We start from the raw sequence: 15,424 nt of genomic DNA on the forward strand, positions 1-15,424 counted from the left end.
TCCCGCGATGCGCGTTCCTGCAGCTCAATTATCGCCAGGTGAGGGGGGCGTGTCAGGGCGGTGCTCCAGGGCCAGAAGATTTATGGGTCCTGTAGTCTGTTGTAGATCACAGTCCGCCGACCAGCAGAGAAATGCGAGTGTTTCCCGCGAAGCGGGAAACGCGAGCAGTAGTGGTGCAAACGCTGCACAGGAATTAAATATTCAGCACAGCTCCGCTCAGTAGCGCCTTCAGGAACCAAGCGCTAGCAGTATTGTTGTTCACAGCCAAGGGCTCTGCCTCCACACACAGCAGAACGGAGCTCAAAGTAACAGCAGGCTTCAGCGGCAGTCACCAGTCTGTCAGATAAACAAAGTAATTGTTCCCATGTCTATGACTTAGTGAAAATAAAATTGGAAGCAGATAACATCTGTTGACGCAATAAACATCCATTAAAAAGTAAAAAGATCTTCTAAGAAGTACTTTTGGCATAGTTAAACACTGCTACAAATGGCACGAGGTTCAACAAGGACGGCAGGGAAGAAGAAACAATAAAAGTAGTACATTAATCACAGCATGATTAGCAGAAGGACAGCAATTAAGCAATTAAGCTGAAGCAATGAGTATTTGGTCTATGCTCCAGCCGAAAGAAGAGGACCTGAAGCCAGCAGATAAAGGCCAATATGAGGGCAGCAAGTAAGAGTGACAATGAAGCCAAAAAATGTAGCGCAATGGGCTGGCTGCAAGCCCCTTGTTGTATACAATTTCCCCCACAAGCAAGGGCGCATACAGCAAATGCGCTGTTGTGGCGAGACCTAAAAAGGTTGAAGTGGGTCATTGCTGTGATGTCAGCAGATCCTGCACGCTGTGTAGTCTTCAAGGCAGTTCAATAGAACTTCAGCAGTGGGCTTGTCAGAGTGGTTTTAAATGGAAGATGTGTTCATACTAGTGATCTCTCTGAGACAGCCATCTTCTCAGCCAGGAAACAGCTATCATGTGAAACAAGCATTGGCAAAGCCAACAGGTCTTGCCTAAGTGACCTAATGGCTGTACCAATGTTTTTGTGATGCAGTGTAGAATGGCTTAAGATGGATAAACAGATGCTTTGACGTGGCAACTGTGGCATGTCATTCTGTAGCTGCACTTACCATGCATGCTTACACCTATAAAATGACGCAGGTGCTTTTTATTCTTTTTGTTGACCAATCTGAGTTGGATCAGTACATTTTCAAAAAGTTGGCACAGAAGTGTTGCTTTTTGTCCCCCCAAAAGTGGGGTGGTGGGCCACGGAGGGTGGCAAGAAGCAACACAGAGGACAGAAGAAGCAACAAGGATGGCATGGGTTGGGATGAAAGAGAGCGGGGCCTAAAGCAACATGGATGGCATGGGTTGGGGTGAAGCGACAGAGGGTAGTGGAAGCAACACAGAGGGCGGAGGGCATGGGTGGGTGCAAGAAGGTTAAAAAAAATAAGAAGCATCCTGTCGCCGCCAAACTGCTGTGAGGATAAGCCTAAGGTGATCGCTAACTCTCCAAAGCTCTTTGTCCTCCAAGAGCTTTGGAGAGTTACCGCTTTTGGCGAGTACTGCTTTTGGCTGCCATAAGTGTGGCAGGGTATGCTCAGACGCGAGTCCCTTGCTCACTTTGGTACTGGATTCAAACTGTTGTGTACTTCTCCCCTCCGCCCTCTGTGTTGCTTCCACTACCCTCTGTCGCTTCATCCCAACCCATGCCATCCATGTTGCTTCTTCTGTCCTCTGTGTTGCTTCTTGCCACCCTCCTTGGCCCACCACCCCACTTTTGGGGGGACAAAAAGCAACACTTCTGTGCCAACTCTTTGAAAATGTACGGATCCAACTCAGATTGGTCAACAAAAAGAGTAAAAAGCACCTGCGTCATTTTATAGGTGTAAGCATGCATGGTACGTGCAGCTACAGATTGACATGCCACAGTTGCCACGTCAAAGCATCTGTTTATCCATCTTAAGCCATTCTACACTGCATCACAAAAGCATTGGTACAGCCATTAGGTCACTTAGGCAAGACCTGTTGGCTTTGCCAATGCTTGTTTCACATGATGGCCGTTTCCTGGCTGAGAAGATGGCTGTTTCAGAGAGATCACTAGTATGAACAAATCTTCCATTTAAAACCACTCTGACATCCCACTGCTGAAGTTCTATTGAACTGCCTTGAATACTACACAGCGTGCAGGATCTGCTGACATCACAGCAATGACCCACTTCAACCTTTTTAGGTCTCGCCACAACAGCGCATTTGCTGTATGCGCCCTTGCTTGTGGGGGAAATTGTATACAACAAGGGGCTTGCAGCCAGCCCATTGCGCTACATTTTTTGGCTTCATTGTCAATCTTATTTGCTGCCCTCATATTGGCCTTCATCTGCTGGCTTCAGGTCCTCCTCTTTCGGCTGGAGCATAGACCAAATACTGATTGTTTCAGCTTAATTGCTTGATTGCTGTCCTTCTGCTAATCATGCTGTGATTAATGTACTACTTTTATTGTTTCTTCTTCCCTGCCGTCCTTGTTGAACCTCGTGCCAGTTGTAGCAGTGTTTAACTATGCCAAAAGTACTTCTTAGAAGATCTTTTTACTTTTTAATGGATGTTTATTGCGTCAACAGATGTTATCTGCTTTTATTGTGACAACAGATGTGATCTGCTTCCAATTTTATTTTCACTAAGTCATAGACATGGGAACAATTACTTTGTTTGTGACAGACTTTTTTGTCAAATGTCATTTTTTTTCATTTTCATGCATGGAGAGATTTGCTCAGAACAGGGGTGTGGTGCCGCCACCTAATAAGCACTGGCAAAACACAGCAGGTCTCGCTTTTGAGACTATTGGCGCTACCATTGCCTTTTATTCACGCTTAAAGCTGTTAGCAATGATTTGAAGCCAGAAAGCAGCAACTTTAAATTCTCCTGTGATCTTGAAAACATTCTTGATAACATTCATCAACACTCCATATATCCATCACATAATAAAGGCAAATGACTGGACTTAATTTTTGCACCTTAACACTCACTCCAGAGACCTCAACAAACCAACAGAATGCACAACTAAATCATCAAATGTACTGTAGATATTATTACCCCACCCCCGAAATGCACCAAAATATAGTACTCCAATTAATTTCATAAAAGAAAACTCTGTTCAGAATTTCACTTCTGTACAGTCTGTGACCATTTCGGAGGTACTTCCGCCGTCCATGAAACCTCAAAAAGTATATTTATTATTATTTTTGGGGGAAATCTGCAAAAATTGTTTTTGCAAATTAAATTGTGAATGGCCAAGAGTGAGGCTGTACTCCAACTGAGATTTGCACCCAATCAGTGAGACGTGATGGGGTTGAACTTTAAAGCATTCTTCAGAATCAGTGGAAGAAGGACATGGGCAGGGCCATGGGAGAATGCCCAGACCTGACACCACCATGGTTTCACAAGCGCTGATGGTATGGCATAGTATGTTTACAGAAATCCGTATAGTGCTGGATTGCCATTAGTTTGGTTTGCAACACTGCCAGGTACCTTCTGCCATTGTGTCATGGATGGAGGCTAGAGTCTGTTTTCTACTTCAGTAAATGTAAATGCAAATGTACAGGAATTTATATAGCGCAAATCACCAAGCGGTTTCTAAGCGCTTGCTTAGGGAACCCGTCCTGGTATTCCCCTGTGAGATAACCCCGGCAGGGTATCCGCAAGGTGAAAACCAGGCATCCCGCCGCGAGGGGCCGTTGTGGAGATTAAGCAAGCTATTGCCCAGAGTCACAGAGTGTGAACCCGTGAATCGAGTAGGCACCGGAGCGAGAATTGTCGAGTCCATGGACATTTTAGGACTCAAGCCCCGCCGAGCCGGGAATTGAACCCTGGTCCTGGGCTGACCTCTGCTTCCAGGTCTGCCTCCTCTAACCAGTGAGCCACACTTCTCCACGGTAGGATCCTCTGTAGTGTTGGATTGCTTAATATTTTGTGTAAAGTTTTGGTGGTCAGTGTGCGGTAATAGTGCTGTTTGTGTGAGGCAAGTGGCATATGAGACTGGATGTGGTGGGCTAGATTCGCTCCGAGACCCTTATTGAACCTCTGAGAAAGGATAACCCAAGCACAGATTGGCCTGGAAACCATTAGGCTTCAGAGTTCTCACCTTGAACAACGACCTTGCTACAGGCGCAACTGGGTCTTCCAAGTAACTCCTGCCACCTCCTGCTGGAAGAGACCAAACTGAGAGGACCATCTGGCCCTGCTAGCCTGGCAACCCAGGCATCTTAGTATCCCTTCCAGCCCTACAGCGTCTCATCTGTGATGCATGCTGCACTGCCCTGAGGCACATCTTCACCGCAAAGAGGAGGCCCTATGCGTGCTGGATCTGAGGAATGGGGTGGGAAAACCAATGTCAAGTCCTGCAGGTCCCTGAAACATTCCTCGGCCGTGGCTCTTCTTGTGTATTCACAGAGACACGAAATCAGAGCTCCAGATGCTCTCACCACATCATTAAGCGCCATAAAACCAGAGAAGGGTACATTAAGGGCAGAGGGAAGAGCAGGATGAAGCTGGAGTGACAGAGGGATAAGGGACTGAGCGGGGAACGGGCATCAGGGAATTTTTAGGGATGCGAGGATAAAGGACACAGAAGGAAAAGAGGAGAGAGAGAACTGAGTGAAGCAAAGGGAAAGGGTGGCAAAGAGAATGACAAAGGTAAGGCACAGGTAGAGAGAAAGTACTAGGGGGCAGAAGGGTGGGAAGGAAAAAACCTTAAAAGAGATGTCTAAAAAGGAGGTTGGAAGAATATGTATGGGGGCAGATAGGAGGAAAAGATGACCAGGTGAGACAAAAGGAAGAAGATGCAAACGGAACAAGAGGCAAACGAAGGCAGGGGGTAAAAGAAGCTTAAGGGATTGGACAGATGTGGAGAAGGGGAAATAGAGAATGGTCATAAGAGGCAGAGAAGGGGCATAGAAAGGCAAAGACGGGCCAAATGGGCGCAGCTATGGCAAACGGTGGCTGGGTGACCAGCAGGGCATAGGGGAGGACAAATGGGTGGACGAGAAGGAGAAAAGGCCAGAGAAGAGGCAACATAAGCAGAAAGATTGCGAGGAAAAGAGGAGGACGCGGAGATTGGAAGAACGTGAGATGCCAAGAAAAGGTTTACAGCAAATGTTACATAAGAAGAGAAGGGAAACCACGGGCAGAAAAAGCAAACAAGAGTCCCTGCCCAATCCCTCGAGATCTGAGCGTGATTATTTCATTGCATTTTGTGGATAAACCAGAGATCACAGATGCAAAGCATCTACCGCCATAGTTTGACCAACCGCGAGAGCAAAGGCCAAGAGCGCAGCTGTCACTCACTCGCTTTCACTCTCATAGGCACAAGGATCTCACACACATACATACAAACACACACTTTTCAGACATATACGGGCTTCACTTACACAGAGACACACGGATCACTCACACAGGTGCATGGTTCTTACCAGGGCTCGAATCGGGGTACCACGCGGGTGGACGGCGTCCCCCCACTTCTTTTACAGGGAGCTCGATAACTATAAACTGCAACTGAGTGCAAGCCACCTTTCGTGACGTCACTTTCTGTCGTTACGTCACCGTCCCCCACTTTTTTTTTTTTTAGGACTTGTGCCCTGGTTATAACAAACAGGCACGCCGTTTACTCCCACCACGGCACCCAGTCCTCACACGCACACTCGGAGTTCATCCCGCTCTGTTTATCTCGCACAGAAGATCACAATCGTGCAGTTGCCAAACACAGCTGTTTACTCGCCCAGTTTACAGACATACATTCTTTAGTTAGTTTACCAAACTTCGTTTGTGTGAGGATCTTGTACTTTTCGCACACAACAGGAACCCCAAACACAGACAGTCATATGTGCTCCCCTCCCCCACCTCCATGCCAAAAAGCAGCAGGAGGAACAACTGCCCGGGGCGGGGAGTGACAGCCGTTGCTGCCCTCGGAGCCCTCTGCAGCAGTCGGATCTCTTCATCTGCACCCGAGATCAGATTCCAGGATCTCTGAACTCCTCCACGGCCCCTGTCCGCGCGCCTTCTGCAGAGCGCGCGCGTGAAGGAGCACGCGCGGAGCAAGAAGTAAAGGCCCACTGCCGGTCAACACGACTGTAGCCCCCTAACTCCGGATAGTACACCATCCATCATTCAATACAGTCATTTATTGTCAGCCCTTCTGTCCGCTATAATCATTCCGGCATGGGCCTAGAAACAGCCGAGCAGGAGGTGTGTGTGAGCTGAACTACCTCTCGGGTTACAGAGATTTTACAGGTTCAAAACAAGAAAAGCACAGAGCACTTAGCTGTGACTTTACATGCTCTTGTCTCAGATATATTCAAGTATAGTTCACATCAGTCCATTCGACAGCCAGGCCAGCCTTCAGCCTCGAGCTTCAAAAACCCTTCACGCTGCACAGCTCTTGCAAGTTCAGGCCTCACACAACAGCTCTTGTTGCCCTCGGAAAACCGGCATCAAGAAAAGGATTCTATAGAAGGATTAGAACTCCGGATACCTATGAGGTCTCCGACTGCAGCCCTGTGGTCTTGGAATACAAATGCTTTAGCCTACCCAGGCTGCCTAAGGTGCAGGTCCATCTCTACATGTACGTTTCATCCGTTTTACATAGGGTGACCAGGCGTCCCCGTTTTGCCAGGACGGTCCCCGTTTTTAAACAGCTGTCCCAGAAAATTTCAAGAAATTTAGCTCATGTCCTGGTTTTTAGAGAGGGGCGACTAAAAACGGTGGGAGATGTTTTTTTATGTTTTACAAAGCAGGGAAAGTTAGCACTTGTTTCAAAAAAGTAATTTAATTAACAGGCAACCTACTGGGTTTAAAAATGATATGTTATGTTTGTCCTTACTGCCTGTTCAGTAATTCTCTGCTGAGGACCGCTCTCATCGCTTACAGTAAAATTGCAGTCCTATTTTTGTGAAATGTCCCTGTTTTTGGCTTTAAAATTCTGGTCACCCTAGTTTTACAGGTGCAGGCCTCAGGTCTGCTTTCGGGGAATAACCAATCATTTGCTCCTCTGAGAGCGATGGAGGGTTGTGAAAACCAGGGCCTTTCGTGATTCTGTTTCTCAACAAATTTCGCTTATTGAAAAACAGACTCATACATCTCAGGTCCAAATACATACCAACGTTTAGAAAGAAGTGTACAACATAAGAGAATCCATTTCCCTTTGGCCTGGAACCGCCAATGCCATCATGTGTCTCTCCCAACAGCGCACTTGAGCTGGCACAGAACCCTCAAGTTTCCAAAGTCAATGCCCCAGGAACACCGAGACGATGAGGTTTCCTTGTATCCTGAATTGATCATGGAATAAACAAACAGGACTCCGAGTACCAGAATGCAAAGCAAAACAAACCTGGCCGGTACAGGACAGGAGATTCAGACTGCCATCGGGAATATTTAGCGCTCTGTTGCTGCCTGCACTGAAGTCACATCCCTGACAGCAGTGAGGTCTAGCTCACCCAGGAGGTCCCCCGCCCCTCCCCTCCACCCCCAGCCGCTTCAAGGAGACCGCACACCCCGAGGCCCGGGTCAATAAAAAGACAAGTGACTAGCAAGGAGCGCACGTGAGCCGCCCGCAGACAATGCCGCCTTTGTCGCTGGGAGGAACTGAGATCAGTGTCTGAAAGGGGCCCTGCGCTTCCACCGAAAAATAACATCCTCGGACTCAATAGGGGCTTAGCCGCAGGGGGGAGGGGGCAAGGGGATTGACAGTCAGATGCGAGCTGACAGTTCTCGCACACTGCGCCCCCTGCCTCCCCTTAAGTGCGTTCCATCTTAAATCTCACTCGCCCCTTTGTGTTTTAGACCCGGGAGACTGAGGTCATTGCTAAATTCTTATATTTCCCCTGCAGCTTGATGTAATGATGGATACATTATTGGGAACTCCCAAAGTTGACACTTCATCCCTTGGTGTTACACGTCCAAACATGGGCTCAGGTTCCCCCGCAAAGATACTCACATTTCTTCTCCACACACTTCAACTTTATTGCATGTTTTGCCTCAGATCTTTCTTTACTACTTTATTAATCAGTACCCCTGAAAGAAATTCAAGTTGCCCAGTGTTTACAAGTGGTTGCTACTGGCCTGCACATACACTGGGTTCAGGACATCGAAATTCCAACTTAGAACGGCTTATTAGTAGTGTCAGGTTTTTTGTGTGTTTTAATTTAGTAGACGAGCCTGGTTTTCCCACTGTTACTTATATATGGAGGATACGCAACAGGTAACCGTGGTATAATATAGTGTTTATTTGGTAAAATAATGAGTGCCGGTTACCAAGGCTCTGCGCCGGCAGGCTATTAAAAATCATCGCTCATAATAATACTACGACTGCATAGTTTTCAATTCCTCCCAGGCTTCTTCAATCCACCACCAGTCCCTGCCCTGCCCCCCTTTATCTCACTCTTTCTGGGCTCTACTTTCTCCCTTTGTGCCTGTTTTTGTATTTTTTTCATGGTGTGCGTTACCTCTCTTGCTTTAGGTCAATAGCCAATGAGGAAAAATAAGCGCAGGTTTCCAAAAAGGAGTGGTGGTGGGCCCGATCGGCAACCACTGGCTCAAATTAAGCACTGGTGTAATATTGTCCAGTATTGTCATTGCAGGGTTTTACAGACATCACAACCAACGAGGCTCAAGGCAGAGTTGTTCAGAAATGCCACCAGATATTTGGGGTGGTAATATAGCACCATATTACATGCCAATTATTAAGTGTTTTTTGTATTTCTTTTATTCTGGGTTAGTTGGCTTAAAGAAAGTTATTTTCTTAAAATAGGAAAATGTTTAAAGAAAATATTATGTGAAATAAGGGACTATACTATCTATCACCCCAAAAAAATAAAAGAAAATTCAATTTTGTTGCTAACACAATTTGAGAGAAACCCCTCCCCCCCCCACACACACACACACACACACACACTCACTTTGCAAAGTTGAAACACATGCTGTCCACACTCTAGATATTCCAATTTATTAGCCTTCCTATACCTGCTCAGGTATCAGTCTTCATACGCCTTCTTTTGTTTACATGTCTTCTAGGACAATCCGTGGGATAAATGTGTTCCTATACCAGCTCCGTTGACCAGTCTTCCTGCAAACAATTAAATTACTCAATTTCCTATACCTTTTCCAAATTAGCCAAGTTCATATTCCTGTCATGTTTCATGCATCTTCCTGTATATGCTCTATATTAACTGTCTGCCCATGTCTGCTAAAGGCTACTATTTAACTACACCAGCTGTGGATTGCCTGTCTGCCTACGTCTGTTCCATATACCCATCCTCCAATGCCTGCTCAGGATACCTCTCTTCCTATACCCACCTTTCTATACCTGTGCTAGTTTACCCGTATACCTATATAGGTGCGCAACACCCATAGGGTTAAAAGGGCTTCAGCCCCAACCCGTTCTGTGTCTCAGCCTGGGCTGCTGCAGCTCGAGCAGCTGTGGGCTTGCCTGGGCAGTGTATGGAGTCTTATCTCCAGCACAGGTCTTTAAAGACCATTTGCATATTTACATTCTTTTGTTAACTGGTTACCAAGGCTTAGTTTTTTTTCTGGTTCCAGTACCCCCTGGGCCCATACTCTGCCTATTCCTCACATTTGCATTTTACATTTGCTGCTATAGTGTGAGAATGCATTTCATGAAAAGAAATATAAAGTAGGGTTGCCAAAATAAAAAAAAGCCAGCCACGTGTTTAAAGAGCCTGCAAAGACCTTGTCTTGACATCCTCCCCCTATTTTATGTCTCTCCTTCTCTCCTCTCTCAATGTATTGAGACTGAACTATTTTATCTGACGCCCGATGGAGCTACCTGGTTTAGCTATAGAGGAGATGGGCCATGGATTCCCTCCTTGGTCGTCACCTACCCAGTCGTCTTTAGACAGACTTCTTTTCGTCTCCCTTTCGTATCCCTTTATCACCTCCCCTGCCCCCTCCACTACTTCTCTCTGTCCTTTCTTTCCCCTCCTAATTGTATTGCTTATTTTCTGATGTATTGTGTAATTTGTTGAACTTGTTCTGTTACATTGTTGATTCGCATGTGAAGCGCTCCGATACCTTCGGGTCTAGCCAGCGCTATATAAAACTCTTTTTAAATAAAAAGATACATAAAAAAGTAGGCATTGTAATGTGACTTTTCTCTCTTTGTTCCCTTTAATTAGCCATAAATCATTCAGGTAGTCCTAGAACACAATTAAAAGTGCTTCCTAGTTATATTGCTGTTCCAAGTATACACAAATAAGTGCTGAAAATAGGGCTTTAGGTGACTACTTATTTTTGTACTGTCTGTGACATCAAAATAATGAGGTGGCAACCCTAATCATAAGACTGGAAGTTTGTTGCAGGATCAGCACATTATTTCCTCCACCCTCGATCCCGATTAATGCCATAATAGCATTAATTTAACTTATATCTTCTGCCGTCAATAGCGGAGTTACTTCAAGTGTCTGGGAATGCACCCTGCATTCTGACAACTCACTCCTCATTCTTGCCCTTCACTTTCACGCTCGCCCTACACTTACACTTACAGCAATCACAATGCACTCACACTGATCACCATGCACTCGCACCATTCTCCTGCTCCCCCTGCACTCACCCTGTACCCCCCCTACAGTCACACGAGCACACTACTCATCCTGCACTCATGTGACACTTCACTCACTGGTCCCCCTCACTGCTCAATCTGCAATCTCACGCAAACAAGCCCATCACTAGCCATGTATTCATTCACACCCAAATTCGTATGACACCTCACTCACCCTGCAGTCACTTCTCTTACCCTACTCTCATATTGTTGTATCACTCACCATCCACTCACATTGGTATTCCTGCCACCCACACAGAACGTGTACCATCCGGACCACAGAACTCAGTGTGACTAAACTATGAGTAGTGCTATAAAAAAATGAAATGTTTGTCAGAAAGGTGGCATAGAGAGATGAGGCGCATTGTTGGTAAGTGGTAGTGAGGGAATTCACGGAGAAGGAGGAAATGGGGTAGGGGGAACCAAAAATGGACTGTTGCACTGTGTGCGACCAGTGCTAGGGCCAGCCCTGGCTGTGAGTGTTAGCCTCCCCACCGAAGTTCAGGGCTAGTTGCACCCCTGTCACTATACATACTTTATTACAGCAGTCTTTCTATACCCGTGCCTTGTTACCCACCTTCCTATATCTGCTCTTTGTTACCTAACCTTCTATATCCGCAGCCGTTAACTGCCTAGACATACCTGGACCAAGTTACCTGTCTTCATATACTTTCCCCTGTTACTTGTCTTCCTATATCTGCTGTGGTTCCCCGTCTTCATATATACCTGCCCTCATTACCAGTCTTCCTTTACCTGCCCAGGTTACCTCTTCCTATACCTGCCCGGATTACCTCTTCCTAAACCTGCCCTAGTTACCTGTCTTCCTAAACCTGCCCGGTTTACCCTTCTTCTTATACCTGCCCGGGTTACTAGTCATCTTATACCTGCCCGGGTTACCCGTCATCTTATACATGCTTTGGTTACCCGTCATCTTATACCTGCTCAGGTTACCAGTCTTCTTATACCTGCCTGGGTTACCAGTCATCCTTTACCTGCCCTGGTTACCTGTCTTCCTAAACCTGCCCTGATTACCTCTTCCTAAACGTGCCCTGGTTACCTGTCTTCCTTAACCTGGCCTGGTTACTTTCCTAAACCTGGCCTGGTTACTTTCCTATACCTGGTCTGGTTACTTTCCTATACCTACCCTGGTTACCTCTTCCCAAACCTGCCCTGGTTGCCAGTCTTCCTATACCTGCCCTGGTTACCTCTTCCCAAACCTTCCCTGGTTACCTCTTCCCAAACCTGCCCTGGTTACCTCTTCCTATATCTGCCCGGTTTACCCATCGTCTTATACTTGCCCGGGTTACCTGTCTTTCTATACCTGCACCCATTAACCGTGTTCCTCTACCTGTCCCAGTGCTGTCCAGGCAGTAATTCACAGGAAGCCCCCCTAAACCCATCCTATGATTCCCCGACATCCAAAATAACACAAACTCCCTCATTCAATAAAAATGCATCACCGGTGACAAAAACACATTCTTCCGCAGACTGTCGGCGCGATCAAGCATCTTTTTAAGCAATTTAAATATAAGAAAACGAATCCGGGGCATTTTGGTGGGATAATGCATCTAGCAATGATTTATGGTACAAGAAAACGCGAGCCAGCAGATGTTCAAAGCGCTCAGGAATCCGTGCGGAGAGCAGAACAAAGCGATGTAGGACTATGTACCCAGGACAACCCAGCGATGATGACTGCAGCAGTACAGCCCCAAATTCAATACATGCAGAGAGCAGTTCATGCAAACAGAGGCACGCGCGCGGAGGCGCGAGACATGGGGGGAGCGAGGGAAAGAGGGGGGGTGCGGTCTCCCTCCCAGTCTCCTACACACACTGCTGTGCCGTTCTTTATTACAGATGGATTTATTGAGAGGAGATGTGGGCTGCTGTTCTCCATTGGTGGTTGCTGTGTCACAGTGAGCGGGGAGCGATGTGCACACGCATTAAAGGAGCGGACCTACTTAAAGGGATGCTCGACCTCAGGATTGTCAGGGGTCTCCCCAACACTGATGGCGCTACGATAGCGCTGAAATCCTACTCAGATAAATACAACTGACACCAAACACACCGAGTATTGACAGTGTCCCCGCGAGTGCCCTTAGATGTCCATAGTGCCCCAAGCGTCACAGATAACCCCGCTGTGACCCGAGGTGCATGCTGGGAGCGTAGCCTGGAAGAGAGTGGGTTCCCAAGACCGAGGCTGCGAGTCCAGGGGGTGCAGCCCCCGCCAGAGCCATGCACCGCACAGGGCCCGGGCACAGCAGAACGGCACGCTCCGCGCTCCCAGGGCCGCAGGAGGTGGGCGTGGTGCCCAGGCACGGGCTGCAGGGCACAGCAGGGAGGAGATGGGCATCGCGGAGGGTGAGCTGGCGCTCGTGCTGGCAGATCTGGTCCCTGGCAGCCTGCATCTCAGCAGAGGGCCGGGGGTGTGGCACTGGTGGGGTGGCACGAAAGCTGCCAGGGCTCGGGCTGCACAGCCCCTTCCAATTAACAGGGTCTGACATCCTCCCCACCGCCCCGCGCCCACCCTCGCCCCCTCCTTTACGTCCCGGGAAGGTTACCTGGAACAAGCACTACGCACACACCTAGCTTCGAAGCGCTCTAGCCCATTGAGAAGGGAGAGCGTGCAAATTTGCTAACAGATTTAAGGGGTAAAACAACGCAGGGAGGCCCGTTGATTGCCCCCAGCTCCGTTCCTCAATAATTATCAACATATGAGCGGTGAAAATTGAAAATTTGGATCAGAAGCCCCGCCTACCTGAGGTTTACCAGATCACTCGCACATTATATCCAAAACGGAGCACTGTGAAAAATAGGGGTCAAAACAAGCAATTTTGTCATCATAGCCATGCGCAAAACAGATTGGCAAGAGACACATTAAAAATCACAATTATGTCACGTGGGTGCATTTCCTCCTGAGCAGTAACACCTGGGGCGGGTGTCCGCTAGAAATGCGTCCGGCTCTCCCTACCTGCTGCTGAAGTTCACGATGCGCTCGGCCCTGGCTCTGGGGGGCTGCAGCATCCTCACGGGCAGGATGCTCATGGCCCCCGCGGCCGAGCCCCCGCCTCGCTGCGCGGTCCTCAGGGCGCAGACACTTCCATGCGCGGCCGTCCCCGCAGCCCCGCGCCGCTCACACCCCTCGGTCTCAGCAGAGATCCGTTTGAGAGGAAGAAAGCCTGGAGCCTGCTGAGGGATGGGCGGGGAGAGTGTCCCCGCAGGCCCGCCCCCTTCTGTGCACACCGCTGCCGGCTCCAGCTGTGCTTAAAGGCACAGCCCCATCCCCGCAGCAGCAGGCAGCAGGCGGCAGGCAGGGGAGGCCTGTACCTTTAACCACAGCTGGGAGAGATGGACCTGGGCCAGGCTCCTTCTACTTATTATTATTCAAAAAGCCCCTCCTGGGGGAACCGGGCAGGTACCGGTTTCAGTAAGAGACATTATTCAAGCTCTACAATGCTAGGTGGGAGGGGCTTCATCCAGTCCCGGTGATCCTTGCGAATTCTTCTAGTTTTCGGGTTCCAATTTAAATGTAGCGCTTACAAACTGTTGTGAGCTAGTTGGCAGGACTTACTTTCCAGGCAAAAGGGTTGTACTACTTCAGATTGTTGGTCGTGAAAATCACAGACTTTCCACATCTGAGCGAAAAAGAAAAGATATCCTCCTCCTGGAAATTTAGGGATATGCAAAACTGGTGTAGTTTGCGCTCACAGAAGTTTATGAAAATTACGAGGAATTATGCGAAATGCAAATCTGTCACTTAGAATTATAATTTACAGTGAAATGCATTCTCGCGTCAAATTTTGGCATAAGGATGCATTCTGCGCAAAAAAAAAACTTCAAAAACACAAGTGAAGCGAACAGCTATCTGAATTTTGGTTGTTCCCATAGTTCACTCACTCCCATGCTAGAATGGTGCTGTAAACCGAGACGGGAGATGGCATAATTTCAGGAATTTGGTGTAACTAGCATAATGTGAAATTACTGCTATGAGTCAGATTGCAATGATGGAATTTAAATTTCATCTGGGCCTAGGAAGAATATTTGGCAGCATAAAATACCCAAAGATACAGTAATAAAGGGAGTACAGGGCTCTGGGATATTTTAACCAATTGCCCAGCATATTTGGGAGTCAATCACGACCAAACCCTACACTGCAAAATGCTGCAAGTCTCCTGTGTTGAAACAACTATGAGCAGTCCAGCGTTGTCAATACTTCAATTGTATTCATTCTGTATAGTCCTGTGGCCTGTGAAGAGCTATAAGTTTCACTAGCAGCTGCACATGATAGGATTCCTCTGCTCAAAGGTTGCCAGGGATATCCCTGGTTCAAGTGTCTCTTCAGTAGTAGTTATGGTCAAGCAGTCAAGACTCACTCAGATGAGGCAATGGAGCGTTTGTTGTCAGTTAAAATATAAAATATAACTACTCATAACAGGAATTCCTTTCAAATGAAAGGGTTTGACATTAAGAAAGGAGAGCATTTAAGAAGAAGACATCTGAAACTCATGAGTCCTCTGTAATTATGGTTCCAATAATACAACTCACTTGCATTTTACATAGCTAGGAATGTTTTTCAATATCACCTGTGCCGCAGGGCTAGTACTTAAAGGGCCAGGTAAAGTAGCAGCCTTAGGGCGCCACCTAGTGTTGATGCAAAATTACTGCGAAAGCCCAAACCCAGGGATCAGTTAGAAGTGGTGTTGGTGCAGGGGAGGCATTTCGCAGGAAAGCATCACTGCTTCAGGATATTAAATTTACTTTGTAAACACTTTCTTGCTCTCGCTGATTTGCTCCTTAACGGCAATTTTTGCTGCTCAACTACTTTTGGC

The 15,424-nt window shown here is 47.5% G+C and overlaps 1 protein-coding gene across 10 annotated transcripts in view; it reads right to left on the reverse strand.

Moving 5' to 3' along the window:
* Window positions 1-15,424, reverse strand: part of NAV1 (neuron navigator 1) — a 678,674-nt gene that overhangs the window by 214,351 nt on the left and 448,899 nt on the right. For 2 of the 10 annotated variants that reach the window (XM_078644185.1, XM_078644184.1), the window contains exon 1: window positions 13,567-13,769. The exons of 6 other annotated variants lie outside the window; for them this stretch is intronic. In XM_078644185.1, the coding sequence (XP_078500311.1) occupies window positions 13,567-13,640 (74 nt within the window). In that variant the 5' untranslated portion in view covers window positions 13,641-13,769. Of the gene's footprint in view, window positions 1-13,566; window positions 13,789-15,424 lie in introns of those variants that run through there. 2 more of the 10 variants (XM_078644187.1, XM_078644186.1) reach the window with 2 other exon arrangements.

The sequence above is a fragment of the Lissotriton helveticus genome, chromosome 5_1 (genome assembly GCF_964261635.1).
Source record: "Lissotriton helveticus chromosome 5_1, aLisHel1.1, whole genome shotgun sequence".
In the NCBI taxonomy this organism is placed as follows: Eukaryota; Metazoa; Chordata; class Amphibia; order Caudata; family Salamandridae; genus Lissotriton; species Lissotriton helveticus.